We start from the raw sequence: 16,054 nt of genomic DNA, 5'->3' as shown, positions 1-16,054 counted from the left end.
ATTGAGTAGATAAAAGACCAATTGACCCTTATGCAATGGATAAATATTTTGCAAATAATCAAATGATAAATACAAGGCATTGTAATAATTCTTCAAAGTCTTCTTTATTGAAAAATGCATTATCAGTTCTTGTTCACAGCCATACTATTTTATATTCTGTATTGAATAATCTTGTTTAATCAAAGTGCAAATTGTTAAAATATTTTGTACAACAATGTTTGTGAGCATGACCATTCACTGTGGACTGCCTGAAATGTCAAATGTGGAAAAAACATATAATTGAAAAGAATAGAATATGACTTTATTTTTCCACAACTTGGATAATTTTCTTTGGCTTTACAAGAACAAAAACAAAAACATGATAACAAACAAGACAGCATTTAAGTAGGCCTATAGCAAGAGATTACAAGAGCGCTTGGAGTCCTTGACAACACCAACGTCGACTTGGTTTGTAAATAAAAGAAACTGTATTTAGTTAAGTAATAAGTCATTTCATAGGCTATATGCTAGCATATAACATACGTCATCATAAGTGTATTTCTACATGTATATTTGGAGACAATATTTTAATCTAATGCAATCTATTTCTTAATCTATTTTAATCTGAACAAGCTGGTGAGGAAGGCCCGCTCTGTAGTGGGTCTTGATCTGGACACTTTGGAGTCAGTGGCTGAGAGGAGGATGAAGGACAAAATCTTATCCATCCTGGATAACTCCTCTCACCCTCTACATGGTGAGCTGTGGCAGATGGGCAGCTCCTTCAGCCAACGCCTCATCCCCCCCAGGTGCAAAACAGAGCGCTTCAGGCGCTCCTTTGTGCCCACTGCCATAAGACTGTATAACAGCAGCCTATGACAACAATAACAGTACGTCCTGGACACTAAACTTCACCCCCATAAAACACTAACCACATGACCTGCTTCATTATTATCATTACTAACATTGTATTATTGTATTATTATTATTATTTATCATCAATATATATATACATATATACTGTACATTCTACATATTTTGTATTATATTATTATTATATTAGTCTATATTATATAACATTTCATTATATTACACTATATTGTGCACTGTATTATATTATATTATATTATATTATACTACATTATATTATATAACGGCACTCTGCATTACTGTGGTACAACACTGCCTCTCTTCTCTGCTGTTTTACATTACTTGCTGCTGTTTATCATACCAAGTCACTTTAATCATCACTTGTCACTTTATCTTGTCATTCTCTGCAAATACTGTCTCAATTCCCTGCATAGTTAACTTCATCATTCATTTTGTACTTGTATATACCCCCTGTTTTTATTTTTATTTATCTTATCTATTCTGTTTAATGTGTATTTTGAGCTACTTGTCTGTGCTGCTGCAACGCCCGAATTTCCCCTCTGGGGATCAATAAAGTATTATCCTATCCTATCCTTTATTGGTCTGACTTTATGCCGAGGCAGTAGGTGGCGATAAAGAGCTACAGGTGACGGATGCAGTAAAAGGGTAGAGGAAGAAGAAGAAGAGTGCTACGCTGGTGTTTACGTTCTCCTACTTCCGTAGCTATCCAAAGCGAAAAAAACGTCACTCATCTACAGTTTAATCCAATAATTTGAGAAGAAACACTCGGTCATGTTTCACTTTTCTAACATAAGCATAAGAGATGATTGGCAGATAAATATCAGTAAGGTCGTTTGCTGTCCACTGTAGGCGCTGTGTCGTGAGTTTTCCTCATCAGTCACCATCGCAGGCAAAGCTAAAGCTAAAGCTGGCGGTGTGTTAGCTGCGGGTCAGTGGCAGTGGACAGAATTTGACAAATCGTTGCCTGATCCGCATTTAGTCCAGCGCTAATTTAGATCTCTAACAAGGCAGTCATGGCCACTAGGCGACTGACCGATGCCTTCTTGTTAATGCGGAACAATGCGATCCAAAACCGGCAGATATTGGCTGAGCAAGTGAGTACATACGACCCCCGTCTGAGTACACGTAGCAATGCTGCGGTGAGTGGTCTGCATCGTTTTGACATTTTACTGTGTGTTTGTTTGCATATAGCCAGTGTTAGCTAGATAAAAGTGTGTTTAAGTAGCTGTTAGTCATTACTCAGGAGATCTCTCTTAGTCTTTTCTATGTACACCACAGGACTGGTTCATGTGACTCTGAGGTGATGGAGGAGGGTCAAAAGGGGATGTGCTGTCATGTTATTTTTGAACTCTTAATAGATAATTGTAGTTAGTTCAATATTTCTACATAATAGTCTGCTCTTCCTCTTTTCTCAGATAACTGTATACAATTAATTAGATTAAAGTCAGTGGTGTTTTGTGTTCACACTCCAGTTTGTTTTCCCTTGCAGTGACTTTATGGAGGAAGTTCATCTAGTCAAGCTGTTTTTGTTTTTAAACCAGTAGTTGATTCTTCCAATTAGCTGGTTTGGCACTGTAGGACATCCAATACATGGTTTCATTTGTTTGTCACAAACAGAGGAGAGTAGTTCATTGAGAAGTTTCCCTGCCATTCAGAAAGACGTATGATCCTTAAGGGGTTTGTCTCTTGTAAAGACATGAAAACCAAGAATGCAAATCTGCAAGTTTTTCCTGTGAAACATCTAATTTTAACAAAAGACCCCTCTTCACTCACTTTTAATTCCCTGATACACATGTCAGTATCTTAACTCTAACTGAGCAGACTGTCCTCTGTGACTGAGTATCTAATTGTACCCAAAAAATGATTTATTTCTAGTATATTAAATAGGATGCATTCACCCTTTTATATGAATATTCACATTAGAGATTTCCTTTTTAGCCTCCTAAAGCAGAAGAAATTCAAAATAGATTCCTCCAACTCTGTGACACTTCTAAGTTTTCAGACGAGGTGCAGGATACACAGCTGGACAAGCAGGTGAAGGCTGTGTGTGACCATTCACACCCACATGTGAACATTTGAACAAGAAAATATTGATTTCTTCAACTGAGCAAAGTGAACAAAAACTTGTCCTAAATCTTAGAATGTTTTCCTGATAAACTTCCCTCTAGGGAACGCTGATCTTTAAATGCCACTAACAGATCACAACCATAACTTACCAGGTGTAGACCTTTAAACGACCTTAACTCCTGGAAGAACACAAACTTTTAGTTTATCTCTGTGAGTGACACATATTGTAGATTGGTAGTGCTGTGGTTCACATCCGGAGTATCAGCATCCACTGTATGATTAAGACAAGCCAGCTTTGTGGTCTGGTACTCCAGAGCTGAGAACTTTTTTTTTTCAACAAGTGACTCATGCTTTGAGAGAGCAGCTGCTGTCTTCAGCTGATGAACTGCTCAAACAATGTCTGCTAATTGACCTTCTGAGCGCAAACACAAGACTCATTCATCACTCAGTAACCTGAGGTTTTTTGTCTTCAATTTTAGCTCTGTATATATCGCAGGCCTCATCATCTGTAACTGCACAGATTTAGAGATGTTTACCTAATAGACCTCCATCATACTGCAGAGTTTGTTCAGAGCTCAGTGGCCTAAAGATAATAATTAAAAGTTATTTGAAAAAAATACTTGAAAAAAAAATCTGCTTTTGCAAACAATCTCCTTTTACCAGAATAAATCAGCATTCTAAAAAGCACCTTCAGGACATTTCTTACAGCGTTCCAAGTACAAACCATATTGTGTGTCATGCAGTTTAAATATAAATATAACATGTTACATGCAAAATGATTGATGTCTTAATGTCTTACCTGTATTGCACAGTTTGTGTTCAGAGAATATTTGTTACTGTTGTCTTTGTGTCAGGCTTTCTCGATCAGTGCTGTGATTCACTGCTGATGTAAACATCTGTGCACATTCCACCAATATCCCTGAGAAGAAATTGGTTCACTTATTGGTTGAAAATTGATGTATGAATTTGAATTCAAGGAGTATTTTCAGAGCAGTCAAGCTAAAAAAAAGTGAAGACTAAAATAATGAACGTGGTTTTTTGTAGCGTAGGATATCACTCTGATTTAAGTCAACAGCAGAGCAATCACTATGAAAAACACATGACCAGGCTGTAATATACCTGCAGTGTTAGAAAATGGATGAAAAAGATATATTTTGTTTGCCACTGGAAGGAAAAATATTCAGCTTACTTAAGCTGCTACACTCAGGTTTAAAATAATTTGTCTGCTAATCAGGATACAGATACAACATAAAGGTTATTGACAGATAAAAAAACATTATAAATGTTCGCCTTTTGAATATTCTCTGACATGACAACTTCATTGTCTTTACATTTTCTGAACGCCGTCATTTCCTTTTGTTAAACTTATATGTCGTAGGTGATCATGAGACTCAACCATATCTACTCTCTCTCTTTACTCTAATGGCTTCTTACATCATATGAGTATTATTAGGTTGTAGGTAGGGTCAAATGTGAATATAGGACAATGATAAATGAACTGAGAATTATTTCTTTTTAAACAATGCTTTATTTTATATCCACTATCACTTCAAAATCCGTAATCATTGGTGGGATTGGATTCACAAGCACTTTTATGTTGGTATCAGTTGCTGGTTTTCTGGGGCTCACTTCCTGCTACTTTTGTCTCTCTCTTCTTTTCTTTGTTCTCTGTTGGATGGGACCACTCTGCTCTCTGCCAATCATATTAGGAGCTTGATGAGGTACTGTTGCTTTCCTTTTGATGTACAATTACTTGGGATGCATTAAATATTTTAAGCATCATATTAAAGCGTCATTTAAAATGTTTTAATAGAATCATTTGTTTTTCAGTTGGCTGATGATCGGATGGCCCTGGTGTCAGGGATCAGTCTGGATCCTGAAGCTGCCATTGGAGTCACCAAGAAACTGCCCCCAAAATGGATAGAGGGGGTGGATGAGGTAACAAACACTTTGAATACAGTTGTGTATTATTTCTGCTTACCAGACTTAAACCTTAGAAGGGCATCAATTTGAATTCCTCTACTCTTTAACTAGTACCATTTTTTATATATGACCCTGGTAAGATCTGTACACAGTCATGAAGCTTCTGATTGCCAATATTTCCCTCCAGATCCAATATGAAATCACACGGGTTCGGCAGAAGATGAAGGAGCTGGCGATACTTCATGACAAGCACATGAATCGTCCTACGCTTGATGACAGTACTGAAGAGGAGCATGCAATAGAAATAACTACTCAGGAGATCACACAGGTACAGTTATTTGTCAGTGTACAGACAGAACAATAAACAGTGTGTAGAAAGATGTTCCTGCTTGAGCAAAGATTCCAAATGTCATTATAAAGTATCTGTTTTCTCATCGTCTGATTGTCTGTCTATGGACCTCTATATTTCATGTCGAAGAGTTTAAAATGAAACGTTTGGTTTGTCTTTGCTTGATGATGTCATTTTGTTTTTTCTTTCTTGCAGATGTTTCATCGATGCCAGAGAGCCGTGACGGGTCTGCAGTCTCGTTGTGGTCACTGCACCGAGCAGGAGGAGAGGCTTTTGAGAAACGTGGTCTCATCGCTAGCCCAAAGTCTGCAGGAGCTGTCCACAAATTTCAGATACACACAGTCCGGTTACCTAAAACGTAAGACCTACAGCAAAGTGGTACCTCCTAAAAAGTCACTTCCTTTGATTCTCATGTTTGTACCATCAAGATAGTAGCTCACAACGCTCTTCTATTCCAGTTTTTTCATGTTATCTAAGCATGAATTATGTTTACATTCCAGGTATGAAGAATCGTGAAGAGAGATCAAAGCACTTTTTTGACTCTGGGCCCCTTATGGAAGAAGATGAAGATTTAGCTATATATGACAAGGTATCTGATTGTTTACATAAAAAAATCAGCATGTGTAGTAAGAGCATTTTAGGATATATAACTGTGGTTTAAATAGTGGTAAACATGATGCTCATTTCAAACTTTACCACTGAAATAGTATGTGCAAGAAACTCTACAAATGGTTTCAGTGCTTATACTTTCTAAGAGCAACACAGGATGATTGTGTTAGGGTTAATGTATCCACTTTGACTGTTTTTTAATTCAACAACAGCAAAATGTTTTTGAGCAGTGTCTGCTAAATTAGGTCTGTTTCAGCATTTAGAGTATTACTTGTGTAAGTATAAAGTAACTACTTTTTATTTCTTCCCTTCAGGGCTTCACAGATGATCAGCTGATGCTGGTCGAGGAGAACTCGGTTATGGTTGAAGAAAGAGAGAAGGAGATCCGACAAATAGTGCAGTCTATCTCGGATCTGAATGAGATTTTCCGAGACTTGGCTGGAATGGTGGTGGAGCAGGTATCTAAAGCTGCCCTGACCTGCTCACACACTGAATTAAATAATAGATTCCTAATCACTGTATGACTCCAATTATCCTCCTCCTACAAGAGTACACTTGTCTCCATATCCCCAATTACTTCAGAATGTAGAGCTTTCTGACTCGTTCATTTCACAAATAAGAACAATTTAAGTCTCAAAAGATTGTCACGAGTCACACTTCAGCAAACTGCTGCATACAAAGGTTAATGTTACCGTTGTTTAAAATCTACATATTAAAGCTTTATCTGCTTACTGAACTTTCTTCTTTTTCTCATCAAGGGCACAGTTCTTGACAGAATTGACTTCAATGTGGAGCAGGCTTGTGTTAAAACAGAAGATGGACTTAAACAGTTACAAAAGGTAAACACACATTGCTCATGTTCACATTCAGATTTGGACTCGTTTGAATCAGTGACGGGGACCTTTTTAGTGGAATCAATTTCCAGTTTCGATTGGTTATTATTATTATTAAATGTGTGGTGTAATTTCTAGGTTACTTTGAGCATGCTGAACACACACAATTATGATACCATACAAGACAAGAAACAGGATCCACAAACGCTTAGTTACCAAAGAATTACTATGCAAGTTAATTAGACACTTAATGTTTTGTGCATGAAATTGAGAGCAAGTCAAATGCAGTAAATAACTTTTTTTTTTGGTTCCTTTACAGGCGGAACAGTATCAGAAGAAAAACAGAAAGATGCTGGTCATTTTGATTCTCTTTGTCATAGTCATTGTTCTAATTATTATCCTTTTTGGAACAAAGTTTTAATGATGCATTCCTCTGGCTTTTGTTTGTCTGTGTGGGTGTTTGTTGTGCATCTGTGTGGACTTGGACTTGCTCTCTGTTCTACTGAGAAAAAAAAAAGCTATCTGCCTTTCATACCCACTTGGAAATGAATAATATGAAATCTACATCTCTTTACTGGTGCACTTTGGTTTGTGTGGAGGTCTTATGTGGTTTATTTAAATGAAAAAAAAAATCAGTTTGATCTATTGGCTATTTTATAAAGTTGAAACACCAAATTGCAAAGAGACTGCGGCAGAAGTTTGTAGGACTGTACTTACAGTATGTTGACACGGTGTCTTAACAAAAGGAAAAAAAAACTTGGTAGTGTATAAAACATGCACTCACTATGTTTAAATGCTAAAGCAGAGCTCTATCTGCTTGAACTCTAAGCACTAACTGTAACATTAATCGTGTGAAAATGCCTCGTTTCTGTCCCCTATCATCCCAAACATCTTGTTTTTATTGTGAGGAAGCTGTGACAAGAACAAATGTTTGTGAAACAGAAATATGCATCTTAACATTACATTTATGTCCTGGCTCAGTATTTTACCTTGAAAGAGTAAAACTTTTAAACAAGGACAGTCCCAGATAGAAATAGAACCGTCATTCAGTACCAAATATATTCCTTCAGATAGAGGACCACATATTTCTTTTTTTATGATTTAACTCCCCCAAATGTATTTATTGATTGTTGTAACTCCACTGTTGGCCTGGGGAGGATGTAAACACTTATCTTATTCTTCATTTAAAATAATGTCACATCTGCTGCACTTTTCATCAAGTGCTCCTTTAAAAAAAAAAAACTACGTTGTTTTGTGTCACATGGTCCTTGCATAAAGTGCTACCTTTTTAAACTCTTGCAGTTTGCACATTAAGGCCTGAGGGTGAAGGTGGCTGTGTTATGGATGTAATACTACTGTCATCTGTATGATGAAAAGATTTATTTATTTTTTAATAACGTCAAATAATCAAGAGGTGCAGAGATGTCCTGCATCAGACAGAATTACTGTATGATGAGTAAAGAGTGTCTGTAGTACAAACTTAATGGTATTGTCCTTTCCACATAGAAAACTGTGATGTAGTCCAACTCAAGCAGACATATGAAGACAGCATTATGATATATATGTATTTTTTTTCTTCTCCAAATCAGATACAGTAGGTTTTAGTCGGCTGTGTCAGAAATGATTGACATGTTCTTGTGTTCTATAAAGAAGAGCTTTCTTAAACATATCCATTCTCAAATCTTCTGTTGTTCAATCATCTTTGTCACTGATGTGAAGTTGTGCGTGTGAAAACAAATCATTTCCTTGTGGTACTCTTAAGTTTTGTTTTGAAAACAAAATGAATGAGGAGACAACTTGTTTTTGTTTTTTTAAATAAACCTTGAACATGATGGTGTTTCTTGTTTGGAGTTTCAGCCCTCACATAGGATTACAGCTAAAAGAAAACAAAAAAAAGATTGTCCACAAATGACATGAAGTATTTGATATTTAAAGGGATACTTCACCCGTTGAAACATGAATCTGTATTGACATTGGGTCATATATGTAGAAATGTGAATAATAAATTATGAAGTTGGTGACTTGGCTGAGAAAAGGCAGAAAGTGTCTTTTTGGCTCGTGGATGAAAGACACATGAGCCAAAGCCACTCCCACTAAGGTCAGGTTTACAGACATATTTACTTCAACACATAAGGCCGTTTACAATAATAATAATTTATAATTTATACTTTATTAATCCTGCGAGGGGAAATTCATTTTTACACTCTGTCTAGTTAACATGCTACACAAACATAGGCTGAAATACACACACATGCACAAACAGGATGCTATGGACATGCACTAATGAAGAGGTCTCAGAGTGAGGGGGCTGCCCACAGCAGGCGCTCCTGAGCTGGTGGGGGGGGGGTTAGGTGCCTTGCTCAAGGGCACCTCAGCAGTGCTCAGGAAGTGGCCTGGCACCTCTCCAGCTACCAGACCAATTTCCGGACTTGGTCCGTGCCGGGACTTGAACCGGTGACCCCCCCATCTCGCCGCTATATTTATATTTTTTCACCATTATCAGCTTTCTCCATAGAGCATGTTAGCATAGTTTCCAAGCAATATGGCGGACGTTAAGTTTTGATTCTGGGAGTGAGTTCCCACCCACTGATCTGTGATTGGTCTGTAGCTTCAGTGGTCGAAAATATGAGGAACTAGCGTTGAAGTTTCACCCTGCTAACAGCAACAGCTTCCGATGACGCAAAATGACGATTTTTGCGTCACTGGAAGCTCCTTTTAAGACTCAGAAATACAAAGATTTCCCATCTCAGGGGAAAATGAGGGCGGGATGCACGACCATTCAAAAATACTACCAGGTTTCTAATAGATACAAAGCTTAATGCAAATAGGTGAAGTATCCCTTTAAGTCTATTCAGCAATAATAGCAAACATCTAGTTATTTTCTGCTTCACAATTAGATTTGCTCCTTTTCTTTGTCATCGTTTATCAAATTAGTCCAGTTTTCTACTTTTGATAACAAAATAATCAATAAAAGTTTTTAGCACTGCCAATGATTAATACACGAAATGAATTTAATTGGAAAACAATTAGTAAATTGACCAAAAATGAAATCTTAATTTTAGTATGTATACTCACAAGTGGGTGACCATGAGATCAAATAAATACAATAAATAACGAGAGATGCAGTTAATTGCTCTGATTTTGCCTGATGTGAATGCAGGAGGTCCATGAAGTTTCAAATTAACAGCAATGCCTAAATAACAAAACCAGAGTTTGAAATATAATAAGGGATTAAATGTACCAAGGCTTCGAATAAAGGCTGATTATTTTAAGGCTACAAGAATTGACCTCACTGTTCACGAGTGTAGTGCGCACACACACTGTAAATATTTAGGGTAGTGCATGGATGGTGAAGTGCAGCCAGAGGTCCAGTAACCCGGAAATTATTGGTTTTCTTTCAAAGTAAAAGCATCGTATAACCGTATATTTATTTACACCACTGTATTTGTGTAATTCAAAGTGCAGTTTCAGTCAACAGAAATAATACATATCGGTAATATGTCAAGGTCGTGTCTCTCCCCAGCTGGAAAAATGCGGTCTCAAATATTAACAGTCTCTAATTAATACAGTATAGTCTATGGTCGAAACTGCGCACGACATCAGATGTGAACAAGCATATGGCCTAATAACGTCGTACATTATTAAGGAGTAGGTATACACACATTTTTTGAATGTTCTCTCGTAATTATTTGTATATCTTTGTCATGCAGCTTAGTGTTTATTAGTCTGTTTATGCTACTATTGACTGACCTGGAAGGCGTCTAAACGTCATCTTGCACACAGCATGTTAGTTGTGTATGTTAGGTTTTAACTAACACACGTAGTTACTGACTTTAAATCGACGAAACTAATTGAATTTTACCAGTCATGATTTCTGATGGGGATGAAGACGACCCATTTCCTGTTGACGACTGTCTTTTTGCCGATACTTTTTCTCAAGATACTGTTTACACTTTATGCGGGCAGGACCTGAAGATAAGACAGGTGTTCGGTGCAAACCTCGGCGTGGCTGCCCCGGTCTGGGAGGCAGTAAGAACCAGCCCGGTTCAATGTTGAAGTTGTGAACATATCCGTTTTGCCAGTGTGACTTTTGTCTGACACTGTATTTGTATGTTGGCACAGGCGATACAGCTGTGTTGTTTCTTTGAGGATGAGTCGGTGGATTTGAGAGGAAAGCGCATCATTGAGCTGGGAGCAGGGACCGGTGTGGTTGGTATTTTGGCCGCACGCATGGGTAGGCTTATGTTTTCATGTTATTGATCAGTAAAAAGTTGTTCTCATGTCAACCAACCTCTTATACAAACATGTCAATATTCTGTTTATTTTCAGTCTATGACTGCAGCTGTCAGAGCAGGAGTTGTTCCTGCTGTGTCAGTGTTGTTAATGTCTAACTCATTAAAAGGGGCTATATGTAACTTTTTACATGTAGGCCTATAAATCGTTTTTTTAATCGCCCATTAATGAGCGAACAATTAACTGATGTGAAAGAGTATATGTTCACTAATTACATCTTACTAGATCAACAGTACAAAGTCATCACACACTCCCGCTACAGCCAGAGGCCGACTTCCACACACTTCAATCCGCCCTAGAAGCGCTCAAAGGCGGACAAACTCATCACACACTCCCGCTCTCAGCCAGTGCCTGCTGAGACTGTCGTTTGTAGGATGGAGAATGAATACAGACACACAGACTCCTTCACAGACTTTCACGTGTGTATGACCACTTACCTCCTCTGTAAACATTATGCTGGTAAATATCCAGTGTTTCGCAGCTGATGATGATGCTCGTTTGTGTACGTACGAGCACGTATGACGAGCACGTGAGGGAGAGCGAGCAACAGGTTACTGGTGCAGTTCACCTAATGGCCATGCGGTATCGCCACAAACGCAGTATTTTTGAAAGTTACATATAGCCCCTTTAAGCAATGCCAAAATATCAGTTTGATGATTTTTCTGAGCTGCTGCCATCTGGAAATAAGATATGTCCAAATCTAAAACTTAATGATATAAGAGCGTAACTTTCTAATCAGATTGATTTACCTTTCAGGTGCAGCAGTGACACTCACAGATCTTCCTTTGGCTCTGCCACAACTTCAGGCAAACGTGTCTGCTAACATTCCACTCGGTGGTTGGCCCGTCTCCCTTCCTACCGTCCTCCCTCTGTCCTGGGGTGAGGACCAAATGAAGTTTCCCTCTGACTGGGATCTGGTGCTTTGTGCAGACATCATTTACCTCCCAGAGACTTACCCACTGCTTGTAGAAACATTAGCTCATTTGTGCAAGAGCAGAGGCCTGGTATATCTATCTTCTAAAATGCGTAAAGAGCACGGGACTCAACATTTCTATGAGGAATATCTGCCAGGCAGATTTAATGTGGAGCTTTTGAAGCATGAGGAAAATCAAAACATTAACATATACAGGGCATCTCTAAAGTAAAACCAGTGACCACAGGGGCTACCTGCTATAGACCTTGTACTTAATGGATTTCTGTACTGACACAAGTTATGACTATTTTAATTGAATGCTTACAATTAAACAAACCTAAGAGGCAATTGCAATTTGCAAAAGGCACAACTGTTTATTTGACATCTATATGAAGGGGCTTAGATTCCAAAGAACACTACGGTTTCGTTTGTTTTTTTAAATTGAAGATCAACATTTATATTTTATAATGTAATTACAACTTGTCAAACATTTGCACACATTTTCAAACACAAAAAATGGCTTCCCCTGTATTGAGATTCAGTCAACTAATTGCTGGTCTAGAACCTAAAGGTAGTCAGTAGCATTGTCAATGCACCTTGTAAATACAACATTCAAACTGCACCCCTCCTCCTGGGATCAGCGCTACCAGAATCACACACTCCATGCACGTTGATTGGCACCTGCCTGTCTAAAAGAAAGCAGGCCAACTCCACGTTCCCTGGTTATAGCTTACCAAAGATTCACCCTTGTTCGAGAAGAGCTTTATCCGCGTGGTTTTCACCTTACCATGATAATATTTTCTATTCTTTACCCCTATGCCACATCTGGCATATTCAGTGGTTTGAATCTCATAGCTAAATTGTATCCACTCACCTGCAGGCTGTTGTTGGCTGGAGGAAACACACCAGCTCCCCGCCCAGAAACGTCCCGAGTCAACCAAAACAAAACAAAATATGAAAACCGAAGCAGAGGACAGGGTCTCTGCAGACAAAGTCACCCCCACACATCTATGGATGCCCATAAGTGATGATTGAGCAGCATTACTTTTGTATAAATCTGTCATTTATTTTTTTAGGAGAAGTTAATGACTCTACCTTTAAAGGTTTGGTTTCCACTCAGGTCAGAATTGAGTTTACATTTGTGATGCACTAAAAAGTGGAATGCTGATGAACAATTACTTTGGTTGTACTTAGATGATTAATGTTGTTTAAATAAAGTCTTTCTTATGCTTATTTGTCTTGAAAGTAATCTGTAATATCTTGTTTATATTTCACTCGATACAACAAAAATAAGTCCTACCTATTACAAGGGGAAAAAACATATGTTTCTAATACTCTGATGATGAGGCAATTGTCTTACAAACGTGTCTCAAGTGTGATTAGTTAAAAAAAGGAACCAAACAAAATGACAAATTGATTTTTTTTTTATTTAATTGTAAAAAAACAATTTTTACCTTTACCATCCTGTTAAACAGGTAAATGCTTGGTAACCAATTCTTCGTGCGACGAGTGATTGTTTCCTAATGAAATTACATTTCTGTCGAAGTTCAAACAGTTTGTTTTATTATGAGACTTCATTAAAAACAAACTGTGCTTTGCCTCTGTGCACCTCCTGTCAACACCTGTCTGATTGCACTTAAAGCTGTGCATTTGCACTTACTGACATTGTTTCCTCAGCTGTTTTTATTTTATCTTTGTTTTTTCTTTTGGGCTTCTGACTGATTTGAGGTGGGGGAAACTCTACTGAAAAAAGTGACATCACACTCACTACAGGCTTTGACCAGGGTTAGGCCACATTTCAGGACAATAAGAATAATATGAATTAACACTTCAAAGCACTCACTCTACTTCAACAATAAAAAAATCACATTGGGTTTTGGATGAGATATATTTTAGTTCCTCACTTATTTTTTACAGTGCTTTCTAACCTGGAACCTGCTTTCAATTAAACATATTTTCCTACATATAAAGCCAAGCTGGTATGGAAATAATTGCTTATAATATGTTGGTATAAGCTGTTGATATCCAATACAGTAGTATTTCTTTGAGATATAAAAAAAACCCAAAACAAGGTACACCCCATCCCCATCTATTCTGTCAACATCAACAGATTGCCCTCACGCAGCCTGCTGTCTGTGTGCACTTCATCCCCTCTCTCCTGATCACTGCTGATGTACAGCCTTTCTGTTCAGAGAAGGAAAGCCTGTTTGTTACGCTGGAGAGTTACAAAGAAAGGGACACAGCGCATCCGCTGTCCGTCTCTCTGTCTGCAACAATTGAGCCGACAAAACAACAGATCCTATCTCCATGCAGAGTCTGCTCACCATCAAGCTGAGCACCAACCACATGCCTGTCAAAGCGTGGATCATTGGCTTTGTTGTCATACCTTATCATTGGACACATTTATGAAAACTTTACAAAGCCTTGAAGTGCTATTTGAGCCAAAAGGAAACAACAAAAACTAAGTTTTATAAATAATAGTTTTTTAAATGTAAAACGGAGTAGTGCATCTGTTTGAGAAGTGTTCCAATTATAACTTCAGTGTGAAGTTTTCTTTTACAGTACTAGTGTGATAACAAATTTTCCATAAATCCCTATGCAACAATGTAAAAAAAACAAAAACGTTTTAGCTGATTCTATAACATCTCTTATCGTAGCAGGTATGGTACAGTTGTGTTATCCATCTGCATTAATATTTCGTTTAATTAGTGTTATGTTGTATCCTATGATTTTAGTTTTGTATGTCTGTTGTAAGCAATGATGCATCTTCAGATAGAATTTCTAAAAACATGATTAAATAATTCGTAAGTGGTATTTGAAGTGGGTGTGATGGTTTGATTAGAGGAGGATGGGCTTACAGAGTGTGAAGTGGGAGGGGGACTGAAAACCAACCATCCTTTAAAAACAAGTTGTCCAGTTTGGATTTCACTAGACCTCACATCATCTCATGGGTAGCGAGGATTATAATCTGAAATAAGGTATGTAATATGTGTGCTTTCCTTATTCACTTTTTACATGATATGATATCTCAACTGCATGCGAGGAATTTTTAAATCAGCTTTTTTAATTTAACAAATCGTGTCGTTTCCAAGTTTTATCATAAAAAAAAAATATTTTCATTTAATACACCTCTACATCATAGTGAAACACTCAGATATTTTTCCTTAATTTACTGTTTTAGATCTGTGTATCGGACTCAAGGATGGAGTTCTGGACTGAGAATCAAGGGCAACTGCCTCTTTACTCCAAATATGGTACAGTTCCTGGGAGAAACTGTGCACATAAGTGAGTTGAGTGCTATGAAAACATTTTCAATCAGTTATTTTTTTGACAATATTTATGCTTGTTTGACGAACGAAAAACTTAATTTGTTATCCAGCTTGATACTAAGTATCAATACATCAGATAATCAAATGTGACATTTATAATTGCTTTTTGAAATAATTTTTGTTTACTTAGCAATCTTTCAACCACTTTACCTGCAGCTACCATGACAGACATCAGGCAACCCAAATTCCATTGTACTACAGGGCACAGCAAGATCAAGGCAGGGAGCCCAGTTACTGGACTGCACCAGGATCAAGAACAGGAGGGGCTCCACATGGGTATTTTAACTGGACAGACCAAGATTTGACCAGTTCTACTTCATCTCAATTCCCTTTCATTCTTGACAGTTATCATCAGCAGCACCCGGACATTGGAGAATATCAGCTGCATGAAGCCAGAGACAGAGAGTGGCCAGCAGCTCAACAAGCTGCGAGGGAATACGATAGAGGATATCAAAGGGAAGGGTGGCACAGGAGGTGGGAGTCCTGTAGTCCCATCCGCCACAACCAGGAGGTTTTAACTAAGAGGAGCGACAACAGCTACAGAGAGCTGGAAGCCTGGGCAGCACGATACAGCCATTCACTTCCAAGAAGGAAACGCATAGAAGCAGAGTTGAGGGGTGCCTCTCAGGGGCTGTTAGAGAGAAGGGCACCAGAGAGAGACAACAGCAGGAGAGCGACAGATCCTCAAGTAGCAATGCTGCAACAAGTTGTACAATCTGCAAACATCAGAGAATCAGGACAGTGGGATAGAGGAGCGAGACAGCAAGGTCCAACACATTATGCTTCACAAACTTCAGCCGGGGACACAAGCCACATGTGGGACATGAAAGAAAACACCAGCAACCAAAGGAGGACGTTCAGCCAGCCTCCT

At 38.2% G+C, this 16,054-nt stretch overlaps 2 protein-coding genes across 5 annotated transcripts; both read left to right on the top strand.

Moving 5' to 3' along the window:
* Positions 1–1,519: 1,519 nt before the first annotated feature.
* Positions 1,520–8,480, top strand: stx16 (syntaxin 16). 4 transcript variants are annotated; one of them, XM_061042752.1, is made up of 9 exons: positions 1,520–1,961; positions 4,644–4,655; positions 4,765–4,872; positions 5,045–5,185; positions 5,402–5,564; positions 5,707–5,795; positions 6,130–6,273; positions 6,574–6,654; positions 6,968–8,480. In XM_061042752.1, exons 1-9 carry the CDS (start codon positions 1,881–1,883, stop codon positions 7,067–7,069), a joined length of 921 nt encoding a protein of 306 aa, XP_060898735.1. In that variant the 5' UTR covers positions 1,520–1,880; the 3' UTR covers positions 7,070–8,480. The 4 variants fall into 4 exon arrangements, with proteins under 4 accessions (XP_060898735.1, XP_060898733.1, XP_060898734.1 ...); XM_061042750.1 differs by having other exon boundaries at positions 1,520–2,006; XM_061042751.1 differs by lacking the exon at positions 4,644–4,655 and having other exon boundaries at positions 1,520–2,006.
* A 1,848-nt stretch (positions 8,481–10,328) lies between these two features.
* LOC132977856 (EEF1A lysine methyltransferase 3-like) lies at positions 10,329–13,129 on the top strand. The gene is made up of 3 exons (XM_061042748.1): positions 10,329–10,677; positions 10,771–10,882; positions 11,698–13,129. Exons 1-3 carry the CDS (start codon positions 10,516–10,518, stop codon positions 12,084–12,086), a joined length of 663 nt encoding a protein of 220 aa, XP_060898731.1. The 5' UTR covers positions 10,329–10,515; the 3' UTR covers positions 12,087–13,129.
* Positions 13,130–16,054: the final 2,925 nt, after the last annotated feature.

This window comes from Labrus mixtus, chromosome 7, assembly GCF_963584025.1.
Source record: "Labrus mixtus chromosome 7, fLabMix1.1, whole genome shotgun sequence".
NCBI lineage: Eukaryota > Metazoa > Chordata > Actinopteri > Labriformes > Labridae > Labrus > Labrus mixtus.
The sequence above is the reverse complement of the archived record's forward strand: the minus strand, read 5'-3'. Positions and strand labels throughout refer to the sequence as shown.